The 20,296-nt window shown below is 39.7% G+C and overlaps 1 protein-coding gene across 1 annotated transcript; it reads left to right on the plus strand.

Annotated features, from left to right (window-relative positions):
- The first annotated feature begins 16,410 nt into the window (after positions 1-16,410).
- Positions 16,411-19,429, plus strand: LOC112173945 (cytochrome P450 84A1). Its single transcript, XM_024311635.2, has 2 exons — positions 16,411-17,406; positions 18,659-19,429. Exons 1-2 carry the CDS (start codon positions 16,489-16,491, stop codon positions 19,277-19,279), a joined length of 1,539 nt encoding a protein of 512 aa, XP_024167403.1. The 5' UTR covers positions 16,411-16,488; the 3' UTR covers positions 19,280-19,429.
- The last annotated feature ends 867 nt before the right edge of the window (positions 19,430-20,296 follow it).

Below are 20,296 nucleotides of genomic sequence, written 5' to 3' on the forward strand. Positions count from 1 at the left end.
CAACCCTACCTGAACAGCCATGGCCTCCATACCACGCACCAACGTGCTAGTGTTCCGCCGCTATAAATACACGACCTTCTCTAAGGCTAGGATATGCTCACCTCCTCCTCTGAGACCGGCCTAGCTCTCCGCACTCAGCACTACCGTGACACAACGATCAGAATTGATCTTTGATCTCTCACCCAAAGCCCGAGTGAGTCTAAAACCCAACCCGAGTTCGATCTCTACCACCGACACCACCACACAAGTCGCTGTCTCTAGATCTTCGACGCCGGAGCGTCTTAGTCACAGCTGCAGGATCTGCAGACCCGCCACCGTACTTCTGCACTAAACCTAGGGTTTCGGCCTGGGTGCTCCGAGAAAACGGGAGCTCTCTTTTCCCCTCTACACACCTGTTGAAAAGTTCTTACTATGTATTATATGTGTGGTTGAGCTAAGAGGACTTGGAAATATAAATAAAAAGTTATGTATTTTCGTTATAGGCAAAGTTTTCGTGGCAACCATGTATGTTAATGCTCTTTGTAATATTAGGGTTTTAAGCATGGTTGCAGCTATTGTCATCCTACAAAATACTTCGTTCACCCTACACAATGATTTTAGCTATGTCAATCTAACTTTACCTTGACAAAATTATAATTAGAACAAATGAAAAACTAATTAAAATCACATCCACAGGAAACTCCACCATGCAAATAGATGACTATGCTAGAAAATATTTCATCAAATCCATCAAATGTCTCTTTGTCTCTCTTTGCTTCTTTTATAATTACTTATATTCCTTTCAAAATAATTATCTATATTTGATTGACTCAATCATGTTGCACCAGATTAGCAACAACTGATCGAAGATCACCCTAATCAACCTATATAGTGTGCAATTTTGATGGAAAGACAAACACAGATTGAATAGGAAATTAGGTGCTCTCTCTTTTTCGTCTCCCTCTTTGGCAGGAACTCGACCTGGACTTCTTGTTTTTCGCCGATTTGCTTTAGCGCCTGTCCCTTGCTTTAAAGCTATTGTGGAAGATGGCTATGTGCAGCCTTCTTTGGTTTAATTACTTGGACTGAACGCAATGATACGCCAAAAGTAGCGCTCAACTTAACCCTACAAAATATAGTTATTAGTATAGAATAAGTATGAATCGTTCAAACCGGAGATTGAGGGTACATAAGTAATCATGTAATGAAGAATCAAAGTATAGTTATAAGTATATGAAAACAATAAAAAGAATATATAAGAACAAGAAATATAAACATGGGGGTTTCAGATTTTGTAATGCAGAGATTAAAATAAAACAATTTAGATTTTAAGTTTGTAAACAAGGGTGAATGGAATGCTAGGAACACTCGTTATCCGCCACTAATTACGTTTCTAGTCAAGTTATAATATCTTAGATCCTTTATTATATCATGAGACGATTTCAACAGTCACACTACACTCGTAGCGAGATATAAGCCACCATTTGCCTTTCTAGTTACTACTAATTAAGCAAGATGTAGCGCCACTACCAAGCCTTTTAAACATGCAATCAAGGTATAGTAGCTATCTATCAACAACATATTTAAAGCATTATAAACATGTGAAAGTTTGGTTAAAAATTGAATCAATCAAAGTACAAGTAACTTGTCTAATCAAGAACTAGAACCATATGATTTTAACTACTGCTCATAGCTTTTACTACTTGTGAATTTAGTTCCAAGGTGAATTGTTAACTTAATTCTACCGCCAATTACATGCAAATCCTAAGTGTTTCGATCCACATAAAACAAACATGCAAAAGTTCTCTATAAACTAAAAATCATATGATCAACTCACATAAGACATAGCAAAATCACTTAGAGAATTATAACATAAAGACTATAACATAATTAGGTTTCAAACTTACATTCTTAACTAAGAAAAAATAGTTACACATTTTTTAAAAAACAAAAATAAATAAATAAAATAGAGAAAAGGCAAAAACAAGGAAAAGGAAGAAAAGGATGGAGGTAGATGAACAAGAAAGAGAGATAGAAGGAGAAGGTGAAATGTGTTTTTACAATGTGAATTCCTACTCTTTTTATAGAGATTAATCCCACAAATCCTTCTCTAAACGAACTTGACTCTCCAATCCTTTTTTGTAAGGAAATCCTAATATTAGATTTGAATAAGTCTCTAATGTCTAGAACATGTTTCTAGGCCCTTCTTGAGCTCTCCTTGTGCATTATGGTTTCCTAATCCAAGTTGTAGAAGAAGTCAAATCCAAATTAACTTTGTACATGTGCTCCTTGAAATTCTCTGAAATTTTAGGAAGAAAATTCTGATTTTCCGTCACCCAGGTCTTTCAATTTTGGAGGGTTTTCATTCATAGCTCACAAGGAACTAGAAAACGCATAATGTATGGATCAAAAGCCGGCAGTCTACTTTTAAATGGAGTCGCCAGATCCAAATTTGAAGTTCTACAGCTCCTGCAATATCGAAATGAGTACGCGTAGGTTGGATCAGAAAACCAATGCCTATAAATTTTAGGGGAAATGATCATTAACCCAATTTCAACAACAAAATTGTCCATTTGCTCCACCAACAGTTTTTTAACCCCATTTATCCAAAACACTCTAAGGGATTATTTCCCTACTACCCAATTAAATTTTTTTTAATTCTTTTGATTTATTTTTGGGACTTTTTTGCCCTCTCCTTCTTTCTCACTTAGAGAGAAAAGTCATCCTCCACCTTGCTGTGCTCGGGTGACTAGTGGACGGCAGCAGACTCCAGCGACCAGTGACCGGAATCCCTAATCCGTCTACCGGACCGGTGACCGGATTCCTGCGTCTGATTTTATTACCCCCCAATAATACCTAGTAATCATATTATTGCCCCCCAATAACAAGTTTATTAGGGATCAATAATTAATGAAAAATGAAGATGTTTGCAATTTTGAAAGTCTTTATAGGTTTATCCAAATAAATAATTTTATTATTGCCCAATAATCTTATTATTGGCCCTTAATAATCGTACTATTGACCCGCAATAGACATATATAACTCCTCAATAAAACCTTTTTTTTTCATTCTTCTTTCTTATTTCCTTCCTTATAAGCCTTCTGCTCACAGTATACCAAAAAAAAAAAAAAAAGTGCTCTGGGCACCCACCAAAGTGTGAGACCGGCTCTTTTTTCGCCGGTGCTTCCCTGGCAGCAATTTGGAGGCTGGGGTATCTGGGACGAGGGGATCGGTGGGATGGTCGAGCAGAGAGTGAATCACACCCAAGCCCTCGCCGGAATCCGAATCATACTCACTGGCCACCGAGTCCACTCGCTCCTCAAGTCCTTCAATCCGTTGCGGAGTCTGACTCCACCATCAACAGTTTGCCACCGGCGTCAATGATCTAGTCCACGTCGAGTTCAGGGTTGTCGGCGGCGTAGAGTGGCGTCGCGGGTTCGAGGGTGGGCTGGAGTTGATGGGATCGTCGTGACGTTGCTTGGCTTGGCGCAATCTGACCCGATATGGGTTGGATCCGATCGGAATTTTTTGATCTACATTTGGACTTTTGATTCCGGCATGGGGAAGGGAATGATTGGAGAGGTGACGTCTTTCCTTTGCGCGGCGGGGATGGAACGAGGTGGACGACTATCCTGCGAGGAGAGAAGGAAAGTCTCCGGTGAGGGGGGAGGAGAGAGAGAATAGATCAAAGAAGGGGGAGGGAGGGGGAGAGAGAGAGAGAGAGAGAGAGAGAGAGAGAGATGTAATTTATTAATTAAAATAGGGGCAAAACTGTCAATGGATGTTAGATTGGGTAAATGGGGTTTAAAAACTATTAGTGGAGTAGCTTGGCAATTTTTAAGCTGAAAATTGGTAAGTGGTCACGGTCCCTAAATTTTAGGACAGTCTTTCTCCACACATACTTTGCGCATGACCATTAAGTTGCATATGCTTTCCACACTTTCATTTAAATGTCACATGCCTTTATTAAAAATGCACATGACACTTAGCTAAAATTTAGGCTTTTTAATTCTCACATGCAAGACATGTTCATTTCTTCTATGGAAGCTTCTATTCATACCTCCAAAATTGATATTTGGACCTCTCACTTTTTCCAAGTAATAGTTGAATTTGTCAACTCATGTCAAATTACCAATAAAGACACAAATAAGGGGAAAAAAAATCTCTTCTTATCTCTACGAACTGTAATAGTCTTCAACTTGAGAAAAAATTTCTCCTCCAATGTAAAGCCTAAAATATATATCGCCAAATGTTATTTAACGTTGAAGTCAAAATTTTCTGAATTTGATTTTGCCTTCGTAAAGTGATAGACTTCCATGCTCACATAACTGACAATTTACAAGATCTATCACTGCGCTATAAAAAAAATAAAAATAAAAGGAGAGAAAATGGGAAATATAAAGACACCTCAGTTGATGAGCCCTACTCATTCTGAACGCAATCAAACATGTGAATGAGCAGTGACAAAAAGCAGTACTCCAGCACGTTTATATGACAACCACAGCAATGGGTAGTTGTCCACAAGATCTTCCCGCACATCATCAGTGCAAAGCAATTTTATGTGGAACTATTCTATAGATATGATGAAAAATTCGACCCTCTGATATAAATCTATGGAGAATGCACTAGACTCATGGTTGATTATTGTAATTTCCTCCATTATCCCTTATATATCTAAAACAAAAGGACCATGCATGTTCATTTCAAGCTGCTATGGAAATAAGTAGGAGAGAATCAGTTTAGGGACAATGACACCTAAATGCAATGAAAATAATACTTGGAAAACATATTTGTACAGATGATGAACAAACATGGTATTGTTGCCTATGCTAATCAAGAGTTGACAATTCATTGAAAAAGTTCTAGCACCTCTGTTACTCGTATATGGAGGATGAACTTCCAAAAAAAAAAAAAACGCTGCAATTCCAAATCTTCAAAAACTGAAGGAGATCCAACTACTGATTTTTGAAAGTATGAATAGAATCTAAAAAAAAAGGGTATTTTATTGATTTTATTAGACGATGGGCATTATAGGAAAATTAGAGAGGTGTAGATACCAAATTAGTTATTTGTAAAAGTAAGTTGGAGGTCTATTAAGTATGGAGGTCCAAATGCCAAATTTGGAGGTATGAATAGAAGCTCCCTTCTTCTATTTTCTCTCCTTTGCTCCAAAAAAACACCTAAAATAATGAAACAAAGTTAAAACTATAAAATAAGAGAAATAGCATAAACTAATATGGGAAAATAAATAATATAAATATTGCATTTTTTTCTTTAAAGGCTGGAGGAGAGAGAGAGATGTGATTAGGTTCCAACATCATATTGTTCTACTTGTAGGCTATCAATGCAGAATCTATATCAGTTGTGTCACCGTTGCTGTTTGCAATCTAAAAACTCAAAACTCTTTCTGAAGCCACTTGTATTATTAAGGACAAGAGTACTATTTTCATAGGCTGCGTCCTTGCTTTTGTATATTCTTTAGTTATCGTGTTCAACAATCCTACTCCATAAATAAAACTAAATTAATATTAGTTGTTTCCCAAATACAAGTTAAATGGTTGGTCAGATATTTTGGAATCACAAACTAGAAAATGAATATTAGTCCTTCCTTCCTTCCAATAAATTTTTATTTTCCAAACCACCCCCCCCCCCCCCCCCCCCCCAAAATAAAAGATTTTGAATTGATGTAATCTCCTTATCTTTATCATCAATCAAAGTTTTATTTGACCCTTCCCTAAATAAAGTTTTAGTAACCCCCCAAAAAAACCAAAAATAAAACCCTTCATCAATAAAACTTTTATTGGGGGCAATAAAAGTCTCCAGCGACCTCCAGGGTGACCTATGAGATCTCTAATGACCTCTTTAATGATCTCCGGTGAGGTTTTCGGCAAAGTTCGGCTGCCAATGACCAAATTCTGGTGACCAGTGACCTGAGCCTAGTGAATTTTCCGATGACCTCTCTCTCTCTCTCTCTCTCTCTCTCTCTCTCTCTCTCTCTCTCTAAGTGACAAAGGGAGAGAGGGCAAAATAGTCCCAAAAATAAAATAAAAAATAAAAATCTTTATTGGGTTTTTTGTTCTCGGTTTTGATCGATGGGTCTCCTCCCACACTTTGGCTAATATGGTGTTAAAGGGTTTCCTTTAGTTTTCTCTCCCTCTGCATTATCAGTAGAATCTGTTCAATAAGGTAGTTAATTTTGGATAGGTTGATGTTTGGATCGATGTTTGTTGCATATGGCTTTTACACCTTGCCTTGTGCTTCGGCTCTAGTTTAATTCGATCACTGTTGGTGACGAAAAATTCCATAAAGGATTTTGACTCACCGATAAATGCATACTGGAGATGGAGCTGACTGGGAACGATCGATGAGTTTTCTTTGAGCGTTGACTCAAAGTTTGACCATCAGCTCAACAAGGAGGGGGGTGTGATGCCCCGGAAATTCGTATTTATTTTCTGAGGATTTTTCAGAATCTAAATTGTGATTATTGGACGGTTTCGTCGCTCTTGGATGGAGCGGAAGTGTTTCGGGCGAATAATTATTCAAAGAATATGGTTTTAGGGAGGTTGCAAAGGTTGAATTTTTATTCGTTGGGTTTCTCCGAAAACTTCCTTCACGAAAGTTGTAGAGCGCGTCGATACGAGTTCATGGAACGCGTCAATCGGAGTTCATATGGGGAAGTTATGGCTTTCAGAAGAAGTTTCTATTTTGGTATAAATAGGAATTTTCCGAAATTATTTTCATAATTTTCAAGTTTTCATTTCCGGAAACTCTCCTTCTCTCCGTTCTCTCTCCTCCACGCAACCCAGACCCGATGAAAACCCGTCGACCCGACCCAACTGGTTCTCTCACCTTCGACCACCTCCGGCGCTGGGACAAGCCGAAAACGACTCAGACCAGCCTCGTGCTTTGCTCTATTGTGTTGGTTTGCGCGGTGGTTCACCGAAAAGTGGAGATCAGAGCAGCTACAGTCGATGCGATCAGAACCCGGTCGGAAGTCCACTTTTCCAGCGACGTATCGGCCGATCCTTCGTGGTTTTGGAATCTCCTCCTCCTCTTGATCATCCTTATACCCGCCTTGAGGGTTGATTTTGTGTGTGGAGTGGAAGATCAAGGATTGAAGATCAGCGGTGCACACTGAATTTGGAGCTTGATCAGATGGCAGCGATAGGCCGATCTTGCAGGCTTGATCTAGGACAATCTAGGCCGAACTAGACTTAGCTCCAGGTATGAAAGTTGCTCTACTCTTCGTGATGAACAATTCTGGATGGCTTGATTGTTGTGGTTTTGAGTTTTGACCAGTGGTAGTTGTGGTGGTTGCACCACCGACTGTGGCAGCGCTTTGGTGGCCTTCCGACCATATAATGGATAGTTTCTGGTTTAATATATCATCTACTCGTCGATACGAGCGTTTTGATATATAATACATAATTTTTAGAGATCGTATGAGCATGTTAGGGTTTTTACGGTTTTGGACCGTTCGATGTTTCAATCCGTGAGGATCCGACTATTCGATCGACTTGTGAATTTGACATATCAATCGTGGAAATATTCTGGAGACTTTGGGAGGTCTCGGATGTGATTTCGCCTCGATTGGCGTTACTTTGGGAATTGTGGTTCGATTTGGGGATTCGAATTTTAATTATTTGTGATTCGTTAACTGAATCAAGGCTATGTGTTCAGGTGCTTGTTGGACTTGTTGAACGGATTTCGGCAATTGTGCTTGCTTTGGTTAACCTGGAAACTGGATTCTGAGGTGAGTAATCTCACAAGGTTCATTACTGAACGGATTACCTTTATCGTTTTGTGTGTAAATTTCACGATATTTGTTATGAGCATGATCGATATTTCTTATGAGCAAGATTACCCTATTGTCTTGGAGTTATTAGGTTAACTATGACTATAGTTGGTATTAGTGGTATTCCTGAGTGAATGACTACGTATATATATATTTACGTGAAATATATATGTATTGATGAATCTTTGTGATGATTGCCATGTGAAGTTTGTGTAGGGATATTTGTGTAATGAATTGTTGGAATCAATGTGATAAATCTTTGTGATGATTGCCATGTGAAGTTTGTGTAGGAATATTTGTGTAATGAAATGTTGAAATCTTTGTGATGATTGATATCTGCATGATGACTGGCAAAATCTATGTGATGATCCTTGAAATCTTTGTGATGATTGATATCTGCATGATGACCAGCAAAATCTATGTGATGATCAGCTAGACAATTGCTATCTATGTGAAGATCCTTGAAATCTATGTGATGATCAGTAGGATGATGAATATCTGGGTGATGATCAGTGGAATCTGTGCGATGATCAGTGTGATGACTGCTCGGTAACGGAGTTGAATTGTTGTTAAGTTAACAACAATCGAAAAGACTGATGTGATGGCCGGGGCTACCTACAGATGTCAGAGTGTGGGATTACATTGATTTCTATGATTTGAATTGCTTGACTTAGTGTGACCTCCTGAACTAAATTATATGCAGGGGTTACCATGAATTGTTTTGCTTGTTTTGAAATGTGATTGCTTTGTTTCTTGTTGATTGTTTTGATTGATGGTTTGATTTATCTTAAGAGCCATAGTGGTGACGAATTGTACTCTGTGGTGAGGATAGGAAGGTGATTTATTGATTATTCACCTTTGATGTCATGTTGATGACAAAAGCTCCTAAGGGGGGAAATGGGGAATGAGTGTGATTCCGGAATTCGCCATAGGGCGTTAGGATGGCATCAAACATTGCTTGAAGAAGTCTTGTTTGACTGAAATTTGTGTAATTGGATGCTAGGATTAAGGATCTGAGTATGAGGCTTTAGTCACCAGTTGACTTACGTAAACACAATATGGAAGGATATGGAATTGATGGCCGTAGGTGTGGGATATGTGCATATCATTGTTTAGGTTGAGGTGACTTTAGAAATGTGTTTTGCTTTATGGTTTTGAGTTTTCTCATACGGGCTTGCAAAAGCTTACCGAGTTTATTGTGTGGCAACCCGGTGCACTATTCAAACGGTGTAGGGGTTAATCTTGCAGGTCAGGATAATCGGGGCCGAAGCTGAGGTAGCGCCTTTGCAGCTTTACGGTAGGAAGCCATCTTTGTGACTTTACTGTAGATAAGGAATTCCGTTGTATAGTTAACTCTGAGCAGCATTTACGTTTTATTATGTTGTTGACAATTTAATTCGTAAGCTTATGTAATATGTGACTCTATGGAGTGGGTCAATATTATCACAGTGGGTTCAGGGCATCAATATGTAATTTGTTCTAAAGGAAAGAGTTTACAGGTATTTTGTATTGATGGCTGAACGTTCACGCATATATAATTATGAGATTGTATATCGATTTTTATTTGTATTACAAATCAGGGGCGTGACAGGGGGTACCTGTAGAAAACCCTCCAATGCCTAAGTCAGTACGTTTCTTAGTAGTGTAGTAAGAAGAATCGGAATCAGATATCTTACTTGGTCATGGTGCCCGTGGGGGAGTGCTTGCACCACTAGTTGCGTTTAACATTGCCTTAATACCTGTTCTTACTAACGCCATCATGTCACATTATTTAATAACGCCATCACTCCGTGTTATTTACTAACGCGATCATGTTGTGTTATTATGACCGCCTTTAATAGCCTCCTTCATTGTGGTATTGACAACGGTTGTTAACGCATTTACGATCGTCATTACCCCCCGTACTTATGGTGAAGGTTAACAGTCACAATGGTAGACCAAAATCGTTGACTACCCCCACAATGCCCCTAAATTTTCTCTTTGAACACTTGTCTTAAGAGGAAATTTCTAAAATCTGGCCTCGACCTGAGCCCAACTATGAGGTTCACTCTTTTGACACCGTATGATCTCCTTCTTTTACTAGCCTTGATGCGGTTATCACCTCGAACCTCGACAAGATTTGACACCTTCCGTGTTCAGCGCGGTCACCTTCTCGAGCATTTGCCTTTTCCAATCTACATATCCTCTAGAGTTCACCTCCTCAGAGATAGCTATTTTCCTCGCCGAGAGCCTTGTTCTTTGCAAAGAGATTTTTTCTCATCAAGACCGTTCTTCCCCGCTGAGAGTTTTTTTTCCTTACCGAAACCCTTTTCATCGTCGAGAGCTTCTTCTTGTCAACGATGTTTTTTCTTTTTGTTGTGAGTTTTCCCCATTGAGGACGGGCTTTCCTCGTCGAGGATATTTTCCTCCGTCGCTGGCTTTCCTCGTCAAGGCAGATGAACAAGAAAGAGAGATAGAAGGAGAAGGTGAAATGTGTGGTGTGTTTTTACAATGTGAATTCCTACTCTTTTTATAGAGATTAATCCCACAAATCTTTCTCTAAACTAACTTGACTCTCCAATCCTTTTTTGTAAAGAAATCCTAGTCCATATTAGATTCGAATAAGTCTTTAATGTCTAGAACATGTTTCTAGGCCCTTCTTGAGCTCTCCTTGTGCATTATAGTTTCCTAATCCAAGTTGTAGAACAAGTCAAATCCAAATTAACTTTGTACATGTGCTCCTTGAAATTCTCCGAAATTTTAGGAAGAAAATTATGATTTTCCGTCACCCAGATCCTTCAATTTTGGAGGGTTTTCATTCATAGCTCACAAGGAACTAGAAAACGCATAATGTATGGATCAAAAGCCGACAATCTGCTTTTAAATGGAGTCGCCAGATCCAAATTTGAAGTTCTACAGCTCCTGCAATATCGAAATGAGTACGCGTAGGTTGGATCAGAAACCAATGCCTATAAATTTTAGGAAAGTCTTTCTCCACACATGCTCTGCGCATGACCTTTAAGTTGCATATGCTTTCCACACTTTCATTTAAATGTCACATGCCTTTATTAAAAATGCACATGACACTTAGCTAAAATTTAAGCTTTTTAATTCTCACATGCAAGACATGTGCATTTCTTCTATTTTCTCTCCTTTGCTCCAAAAAACACCTAAAATAATGAAACAAAGTTAAAACTATAAAATAAGAGAAATAGCATAAACTAATATGGGAAAATAAATAATATAATATTGCATTTTTTCTTTAAAGGCTGGAGGTGAGAGAGAGAGAGAGATGTGATTAGGTTCCAACATCTTATCGTTCTACTTGTAGGCTATCAATGCAGAATCTATATCAGTTGTGTCGCCATTGTTGTTTGCAATCTAAAAACTCAAAACTCTTTCGCAAGCCACTTGTATTATTAAGGACAAGAGTACTATTTTCATGGGCTGCGTCCTTGCTTTTGTATATTCTTTAGTTATCGTGTTCAACAATCCTACTCCATAAATAAAACTAAATTAATATTAGTTGTTTCCCAAATACAAGTTAAATGGTTGGTCAGATATTTTGGAATCACAAACTAGTAAACGAATATTAGTCCCTCCTTCCTTCCAATAAATTTTTATTGCCCCCCCCCAAATAAAAGATTTTGAATTGATGTAATCTCCTTATCTTTATCCTCAATCAAAGTTTTATTTGACCCTTCCCTAAATAAAGTTTTAGTAACCCCCAACGCCCCTCCAAAACCAAAAATAAAACCCTTCATCAATAAAACTTTTATTGGGGGCAATAAAAGTCTACAGCGACCTCCAGGTGACCTATAATATCTCTAACGACCTCTTTAATGATCTCCGGTGAGGTTTTCGGCAAAGTTCGGCGGCTGGTGACCAGTGACCTGAGCCTAGTGAATTTTCCGATGACCTCTCTCTCTCTCTCTAAGTGACAAAGGGAGAGAGGGCAAAATAGTCCCAAAAATAAAATATAAAATAAAAATCTTTATTGGGTTTTTTGTTCTCGGCTTTGATCGATGGGTCTCCTCCCACATTTTGGCTAATATGGTGTTAAAGGGTTTCCTTTATTTTCTCTCCCTGTGCATTATCAGTAGAATATGTTCAATAAGGTTGTTAATTTTGGATAGGTTGATGTTTGGATCGATGTTTATTGCGTATGGCTTTTACACCTTGCCTTGTGCTTCGGCTCTTGTTTAATTTGATCACTGTTGGTAACGAAAATTTCCATAAAGAGTTTTGACTCACCAATTGATGCATACTAGAGAGGGAGCTAACCGGGAATGATCGATGAGCTTTCTTTGAGCATTGACTCAAAGTTTGACCATCAGCTCGATGAGGAGGGGGGGTACCTGTAGAAAACCCTCTGATGCCTAAGTTAATACATTTCTTAGTAGTGTAGTACGAAGAATCGGAATCAGATATCTTACTTGGTCATGGTGCCCCCTATTTATAGGTGAGGGAGTGCTTGCACCACAAGTTGCGTTTAACATTGCCTTAATACCTGTTCTTACTAACGCCATCATGTCGCATTATTTAATAACGCCATCACTCCGCGTTATTTACTAACGCGATCATGCTATGTTATTATGACCGCCTTTAATAGCCTCCTTCATTGTGGTATTAACAACGGTAGTTACCGCATTTACGATCGTCGTTACTCGCGTACTTATGGCGAAGGTTAACAGTCACAATGGTAGACCAAAATCGTTGACTACCCCCACAATGCCCCCAAATTTTCTCTTTGGACACTTGTGCTAAGAGGAAATTTCTAAAATCTGGCCTCGACCTGTGCCCAACTATGATGTTCTCTCTTTTGACACCATATGATCTCCTTCTCTTACTAGCCTTGATGCGGTTATCACCTCGAACCTCGACAAGATTTGACACCTTCAGTGTTTTGCGCGGTCACCTTCTCGAGCATTTGCCTTTTCCAATCTACATATCCTCTAGAGTTCACCTCCACAGAGATAGCTTTTTTCCTCGCCGAGAGCCTTTTTCTTTGCAAAGAGATTTTTTCTCATCGAGACCGTTCTTCCCCGCTAAGAGTTTTTTTCCTTACCGAAACCCTTTTCATCGTCGAGAGTTTCTTCTTGTCAACGATGTTTTTTCTTTTTGTTGTGAGTTTTCCCCATCGATGACGGGCTTTCCTCGTCGAGGATATTTTCCTCCATCGCGGGCTTTCCTCGTCGAGGATACTTTTCTTCGTCACGGGCTTTCCTTGTTGAGAAACCTTCCTCTTAGACAATGCTTTTCCTTCGTCAAGAGGTCCTCGTTGATGAAGTTTTTCCTTCATTGCGAGCTTCCTTGTTGAGAGACCTTCCTTGTCGACGATGCTTTTCCTTCGTCGAAAGCTCTCCTCGTTGAGGATACTTCCTCATTGACCTTTCATCGTCGAAGATAATTTTCCTTAATTAAGGGCTTATCGAGAGCCTTCTTCGTCGAGGATCTCTCTTCATCGAATGTCCTTTCACCCCAATATCACCCCTTATTTTTCTTTGTTATGTGCTCTTATGCACATAAATGAAATCAATTTTTTGCCTATATGTCATTGCCACCTTTACCAACTACCAAGAGTCCGCTCTTGCGAGAATTTCAATAACAATTAAAAACATGAGTATATTCAGAGTACTAGGAGTTCAAAATGAAACCATATTCCTTCGAGTAAAGAGTTAGTCTCTGCACGGGACATGTTGCCCCCATATTCCTTCGAGTCTGATAGACAACATTTTATTCATTTTGGGCACCGGCCTCCGATAGTTATATGTGGCCATTGACCTTATATATTCATTTCGGCCATCGGCCTCATACATTCCTCTTGGTTCCTCTTGGCCACCGACCTCACATAGACATTTTGGCCACCGGCCTCGTGCATTATTTCTGCCACCAGCCTTGCACCTACATTTCGATCACCAGCCTCGTGTAGTATTTTGGCCACCAGCCTTGCGCTTACATTCCGAACACGAGCCTCATGTATTATGTTGGCTACCAGCCTTGTTCTTACATTTCGGCCACCAGCCTCATGTATTTATTGTGATATGAGATTCGGTTATAGCTATCCCCGATTGCTCGGCAGGTAAGGTTTACGATGAAATCATAAGAGTTAAGCAAATAATATTTTGTTTATTCTAACCACTGGCCACAAATACATTTTGAATACAAAAAGAAGCAAAATTCAAACAAACGATTACTAAAAGTAAGAACATCAGTCTATGTTACCTGGGTTTTGCCCCCTCGACCCGGATTTCACCCCCGACCCTTATAATAATATCATCCAAGTCTCTTGGCGGGTTGCGTAATAGATTTTCATATAAAGTGTACCTGGGAAGAGTCCTTCTCAGAAGGCGATTGCCGCGCATTGAGGGTCACAATTGATGTGCATCATCTCTGCCTTGAATCTCTTGAAGAAACACCCGATTTTCTCTCCTGCTTTTTGCTTGGTGTTGAATAGGGCCGCCGTGTCCTTTTTTTGCTTGCAACTGCAGAAATATTGACAGATGAAGATTTGGCTCAACGTTTCAAAATCTAGGATTGATTGGGGCTTGAGGTCTTGGAACCATGTCGATGCGGTCCCCGTGACGCTTAAAGGGAAGAGTTTGCACATCAGTTTCTCGTCGGTTGTCTCGATGGACATCTGTTGTTTGTACCCCTTGATATGGTCTACTGGGTCGGTAGTTCCGTCATACTTTTGGAAAATGGGGGGTGGTGAAATTGCGAGATTTCGCCGCATTGAGGATGTCATCGGTGAATGGAGACTCACCGATGTCCCTTGCGATTTCGGCCGCGAGTTCTCGAGGGTCGACATGCTTGCATGCATCAATCATTTTCTCCCTCTTTTCGCACCACGATTCGTCGCATGTTCTCTTGGATTGGCCTAGTCTGGCTCCATCATTTTTCCCCCCATTCGATATTCCTCTCATTCCCCCGACGAGGGGCGCTCTGGAGACTCCCCGGCTGATGCCGGCACTGCTGGCGCCCACATTTGCTAATACATTGTTGGTTTGGGGATGGTCACCGCTAGCATCGTCATCTGACGAGTCACTATCAAGTTGTAAAAAAATTTGAGCTTTTGCGGTCGACGGGCCTCACGGTCCTGTTTTTCCTTTCGGAGTTGCTTGAGCTCTCATCTCAACCTTTTCGTCTCGTCAACCGGAGGCAAGTTCAGGTCACCAATTGAGTTTGGGATGGATCCATTCGGGGGCTAGTAGGGGAAAATTTCGTCACTTCCAATCTTCAGTGACAAAAATGGGATACCGTCAGGGGCAGCTCCCGCCATCACTTTTTAGGGAAAAGTGTTTCCCACAGACGGCGCCACTTGTTGGTGACGAAAAATTCCGTAAAGGATTTTGACTCACCAATTAATGTAGACTGGAGGGGGAGCTGACCGGAAACGATCGAGGAGCTTTCTTTGAGCGTTGACTCGAAGTTTGACCGTAGGCTCGACAAGGAGGGGGGTACCTACAGAAAACCCTCCGATGTCTAAGTCAGTACGTTTCTTAGTAGTGTAGTAAGAAGAGTCAGAATCAGATATCTTACTTGGTCATGGTGCCCCCTATTTATAGGTGAGGGAGTGCTTGCACCACAAGTTGTGTTTAACATTGCCTTAATACCTGTTCTTAGTTTCTTATTAACGCCACAAGTCATGTCGCGTTAATTAATAACGCCATCAGTCCGCCTTATTTAATAACGCCATCACTCCGCGTTATTTATTAACGCCATCACTCCGCGTTCTTTATAAACGCCATCACTCAGCGTTATTTACTAACGCCATCATGCTATGTTATTATGACCGCCTTTAATAGCCTCCTTCATTGTGGTATTAACAACGGTAGTTAACGCTGCATTTACGATCGTCATTACCCGCGTACTTATGGCAAACGTTAACCGTCACAATGATAGGCCAAAATCGTTGACTACCCCACAATCACCTCCTTTTAAAAGGTATCGAACTTGGTTTGAGGGTACCTCCTTGTTGGGGTTGCTCGTAGTTGGTGCTAGTTTCGGGTCATATCATAATCACACTGTTTTTTGCTCGCAACTTCTTTATTTTAGACAGATCTTGATTGGAAAAAGATTTGGGAAAAAAAAAATCATCCTTACTAGAAAATTTAGAAATTGTGTACACTGATGAGGAAAATTAAGTGAGATATTTTCCTTGATTTTGTTTTTTGTTTTTTTTTTTTTTCATTATGTACTCAAAATAACATGTTGTACGTGAGTCTTAGAGCCTCTTCTATATACAAAACAAAGATTTACATTACTAAACCAAATAATCATACGCCTCATTATATACAAGAGATTGGATCTATTCGACCCCTCAATCACTATCAATGCTCTGATCAATGTAAAGGGATTAGTTTACAAAATTCAACATTAATAGTGATTCAGATTTTTTCACCCTAACATGGTTATGTTTTGTTGTATTAGGTATAAAGTTCGAGCAAGGTAAGCACATAACATTTTTTTTTCTTTTGAGATGGGATAAGGATCATTTATAATATTTTCAAAGAATATGATAATTTTGATATTGTGACTTGAAAGAATCTGAATTTCAAATATTATCCCCTCCTGTGAAAGTCCCTGGTTATTATTTGCCACATTTGCAGATTGCTCATAAATGCTGAGATCCTTTTTGTTATATAAGCAAAGCCAGCTTGCTCAAATCTAACAATTCATAGTTACACATCACCATCACCAACCCACCAACTCCATTTTCCAAAGTCCAAACCATGGATCTCATTCTGCAATCCCTGCAATGTTCACCCATGTTGCTGTTTCTTCTCCTTCTCCTACTTGCTTCCTTGATTTTCTTATCTAGGTTAAGTAGAAAACTCCCATACCCACCAGGTCCAAAAGGGTTACCGATTATCGGTAACATGCTAATGATGGACCAGCTCACGCACCGGGGGCTAGCCCAACTTGGCAAGCTATACGGCGGCCTTGTCCATCTCCAAATAGGCGTGCTGCACATCATGGCTGTATCAACCCCAAAAATGGCCCGCGAAATCCTCCAAGCCCAAGACAGCGTCTTTGCGAACCGGCCCGCTAATGTTGCAATTGCTTACTTGACGTATGACCGGGCCGACATGGCGTTTGCCAACTACGGCCCGTTTTGGCGTCGTATGCGCAAGATTTGCGTCATGAATCTATTTAGCCGAAAACGGGCCGAATCATGGGCCTCGGTACGTGAGGAAGTCAATGAAACGGTCCTCACTGTGGCGGAAAAAATTGGTTCACCGGTTAACATTGGGGAGTTGGTTTTCGCCCTCACGCGGAACATTACCTACCGAGCTGCGTTCGGCTCAAAATCGCACGAAGGGCAAGACGAATTTATGAAGATTTTGCAAGAATTTTCAAAGCTTTTTGGGGCATTCAATATGCAAGATTTTCTACCATGGTTGGGTTGGATGCATGCACAAGCATTCCAAAACAGAATGGCCAAAGCTCGCAAATCGTTAGATGTGTTCATAGATAAAATTATCGATGACCACATGGCTAAGAAGACTACTAAGAAAGATGACAGTGAGGCTGAGACAGATATGGTTGATGAATTACTCGCTTTCTTTGGAAATGATGCTCTAAACGAAGGTGACGACTCCAATTCTGCCTTTGCACTCACCAGAGATAATATCAAGGCGCTGATTATGGTAAGTGTATATATGACTTATTCTCTACTATCTGATTTGTACTAAAATTCCGTTATCTCATTATCAATTTATTTTTCGATTTTTCATTTCAATACTCATTAAGAAAATTGGATATTATAATGGTAAGACTAAACAAGAAAGAAAATTGAAAATCATCATTACGTTATTTTTCTTTTTTATGTAGAAATATATTACCATCGAAATTCTGTGACTTTAGTGTTGGGGTTACGAATCTAGACATATTAGGTCTTGGGGGTTGGTGAGTATTTTTGTCTTTTTTAAGTAATTAAGAAAATGTAATAATGTGCTTAATTCTTTTGGTAAGTAAAATTAATGTAGAGTTGGTTCAAGCCTTCAAGGCGCTTCCCCTTTCTGCTAGCAGTGCTTTTCTGTTCGATAGTTTAGGCTATGGTTGCCCTCACGGCTTTGTTGTGTAATTTTCTTCTTTTGTCGAAAAAAAAAGTAAAATTAATATATTCAAACATCTCCATATAGGCGTATATGCACAGAAAAAATAAAATAAAAAGGAAAACTGAGCATAATAGTACTTTTGATTTATTTCGTATTAAATTTAAGGGTTATTATCACAAATGGTACCTGAACTTATCTTCTATTTATTGATGGTACCTGAACTTCAATTTTGATCACAACCAGTACCTGAACTTTTCGATTTCATTTTAAATGGTACCTAAGGCCACCATCGATCACTATTCCGGCCAAAAAAGCCAAATATAAAAAAACAAAAAACAAAAAAACAAGTTCAAGACAAGTCTATTACCAAAAAATCATCACTATATATGATCGCAACCCTCGAAATCATAAAAAATCATCACTATGATCGCCTCCCATGCCGTTTTTAGTTGGAATAGTGATCGGAGGTGGCTCTACGTACTATTTAAAATGAAATCGAAAAGTTTGGGTACTGGTTGTGATCAAAATTAAAGTTCAGGTACCATCGATAAGATTGAGGTATAGTTCAAGTACTATTTGTGATAATAACCCTAAATTTAACTATGCAGTGCCAAATTTTTCATTTTCAAGATAATTTTGGTACATCTCCGGAAGCTTTTGGACAATTTTTCATAATTGACGCAGATTGAATTTTTAAGAAATAACAAATTCCTTACTGACTATTACTATTCAAAATGAAAATTATTACAGATTTTAGCTCATTATTGTACTTAACTTGAACTCTTGAAGTTCTTATAGAAATTTTCGTTTCTCCTCACAAAAAAAAAAAATGAAAATGCAGGATGTGATGTTTGGTGGAACTGAGACTGTTGCATCAGTGATCGAATGGACCCTAGCTGAGCTAATGAAGAGTCCAGAAGATCTCAAAAAGGTTCAACAAGAGCTCGTCGATGTCGTAGGGTTGAGCCGTAGAGTCCAAGAAACCGACCTGGAGAACCTAACCTACCTCAAATGTGCAGTCAAGGAAGCCCTCCGTCTCCACCCACCAATACCTCTCCTCCTCCACGAGGCCGTCGAGGACGGCGTCGTGGCCGGGTACTCGTTCCCCGCAGGGTCAAGGGTCTACATCAACGCGTGGGCGATAGGGCGTGACCCCTCTGCATGGGACGAGCCCGAAAAGTTTAAACTCTCCAGGTTTCTGAAAGATGGCTCCCCCGATTTCAAAGGGAGTGACTTCGAGTTCATCCCATTCGGGTCCGGCCGGAGGTCGTGCCCGGGGATGGCGCTCGGGCTTTATGGGTTGGAGATGGCTGTGGCTCATCTGCTTCATTGTTTTACGTGGGAGTTGCCGAATGGGATGAAGGCTAGTGAGCTTGACATGAACGATGTGTTTGGATTGACTGCACCCAAAGCTGTTCAGCTCGTTGCTGTGCCAAACTACAGGTTGAACTGCCCGCTTTGAAGTTTATAAGTTCAGGAGATCATCATCATGAAGAGTAGTACTGTTAGATGAGTCTATTTATCTTATGTATGTGAAGGGTTTGATTATGTTTTCATTGTTTGAAGTTTGGACAACTTATTATGAATTATGATAATAACTGTTTCGATCTAACCCACATCCCGAACTAAAATACTTGCAAGCTGTTCTTCTGAAAATTAATAGAAAATTTCTTCCCTTAATCTAATCACAAGTTTCTAAAGCTCATACGGTCATACCTACTATTATATCAAAAGCTTCTTTATGACGCTCGCAAACTTTATATATCATGTCTTGTCAACTTGCTTATAACACGTAGTTGTAGTGGTTAGAAACACGCAACTCAAATTAGGCATATTTAACTCTTGTAGTTAAGAGCACGTAACCACACAACTCAAACGAAACATATCTAACTCCTGTAGTTAAAAGCAAGCATGTAAGCACACAACTTAAATAAGATATATCTAATTCATGTGGTTAAGAGCATGTAAAGTACATGCAAAGATCGAAAATTTGAAATAGTCTTGAGAGTGCATGATTGTATAGATGAAGTAAAGACATTTGTCTACCTTTTTCAATATATATATATATATATATATATGATGTCCAATCCCTCTGCCCTAGCATGACCACCAAGTAAAGCCACAACAGAGCAGGGAACCATCAGAAGAGCGCAACCATGGCCCGCCGCTGTAAAACAAACTCCTCTCCCGGACCTGGACGCCACGCCGCTGCAAGAATGCCGACAACGTCCGGCTGGGAGAAGACAGCCTCTTTTTTTTTTTTTTTTTTTTTGGTGCGCGTGGTGCTTCCTTGATCTAGCTTGTGACATTAGTTCCCAGATCCCAAACTTTGAGAATCCATTCAGTCAGGCCATTGCTTCACTAGGGTTACAACTTTGCTTAGTTCATTTCAATTACGTCTTACTCTCTTCAATGATAATGCTTCGCAGTCTGATCACCCATGCTTACTCTATGGACTATGCCAGACCCATCGATCATG

The sequence above is a fragment of the Rosa chinensis genome, chromosome 6, assembly GCF_002994745.2.
Source record: "Rosa chinensis cultivar Old Blush chromosome 6, RchiOBHm-V2, whole genome shotgun sequence".
NCBI lineage: Eukaryota > Viridiplantae > Streptophyta > Magnoliopsida > Rosales > Rosaceae > Rosa > Rosa chinensis.

Excerpts from the sequence above, each read along its gene's own strand:
- LOC112173945 (XM_024311635.2), top strand. The coding sequence starts at position 16,489 with ATGGATCTCATTCTGCAATCCCTGCAATGTTCACCCATGTTGCTGTTT. Across the intron at positions 17,407-18,658 it reads ATATCAAGGCGCTGATTATG|GATGTGATGTTTGGTGGAAC; the intron begins GTAAGTGTATAT and ends ATGAAAATGCAG.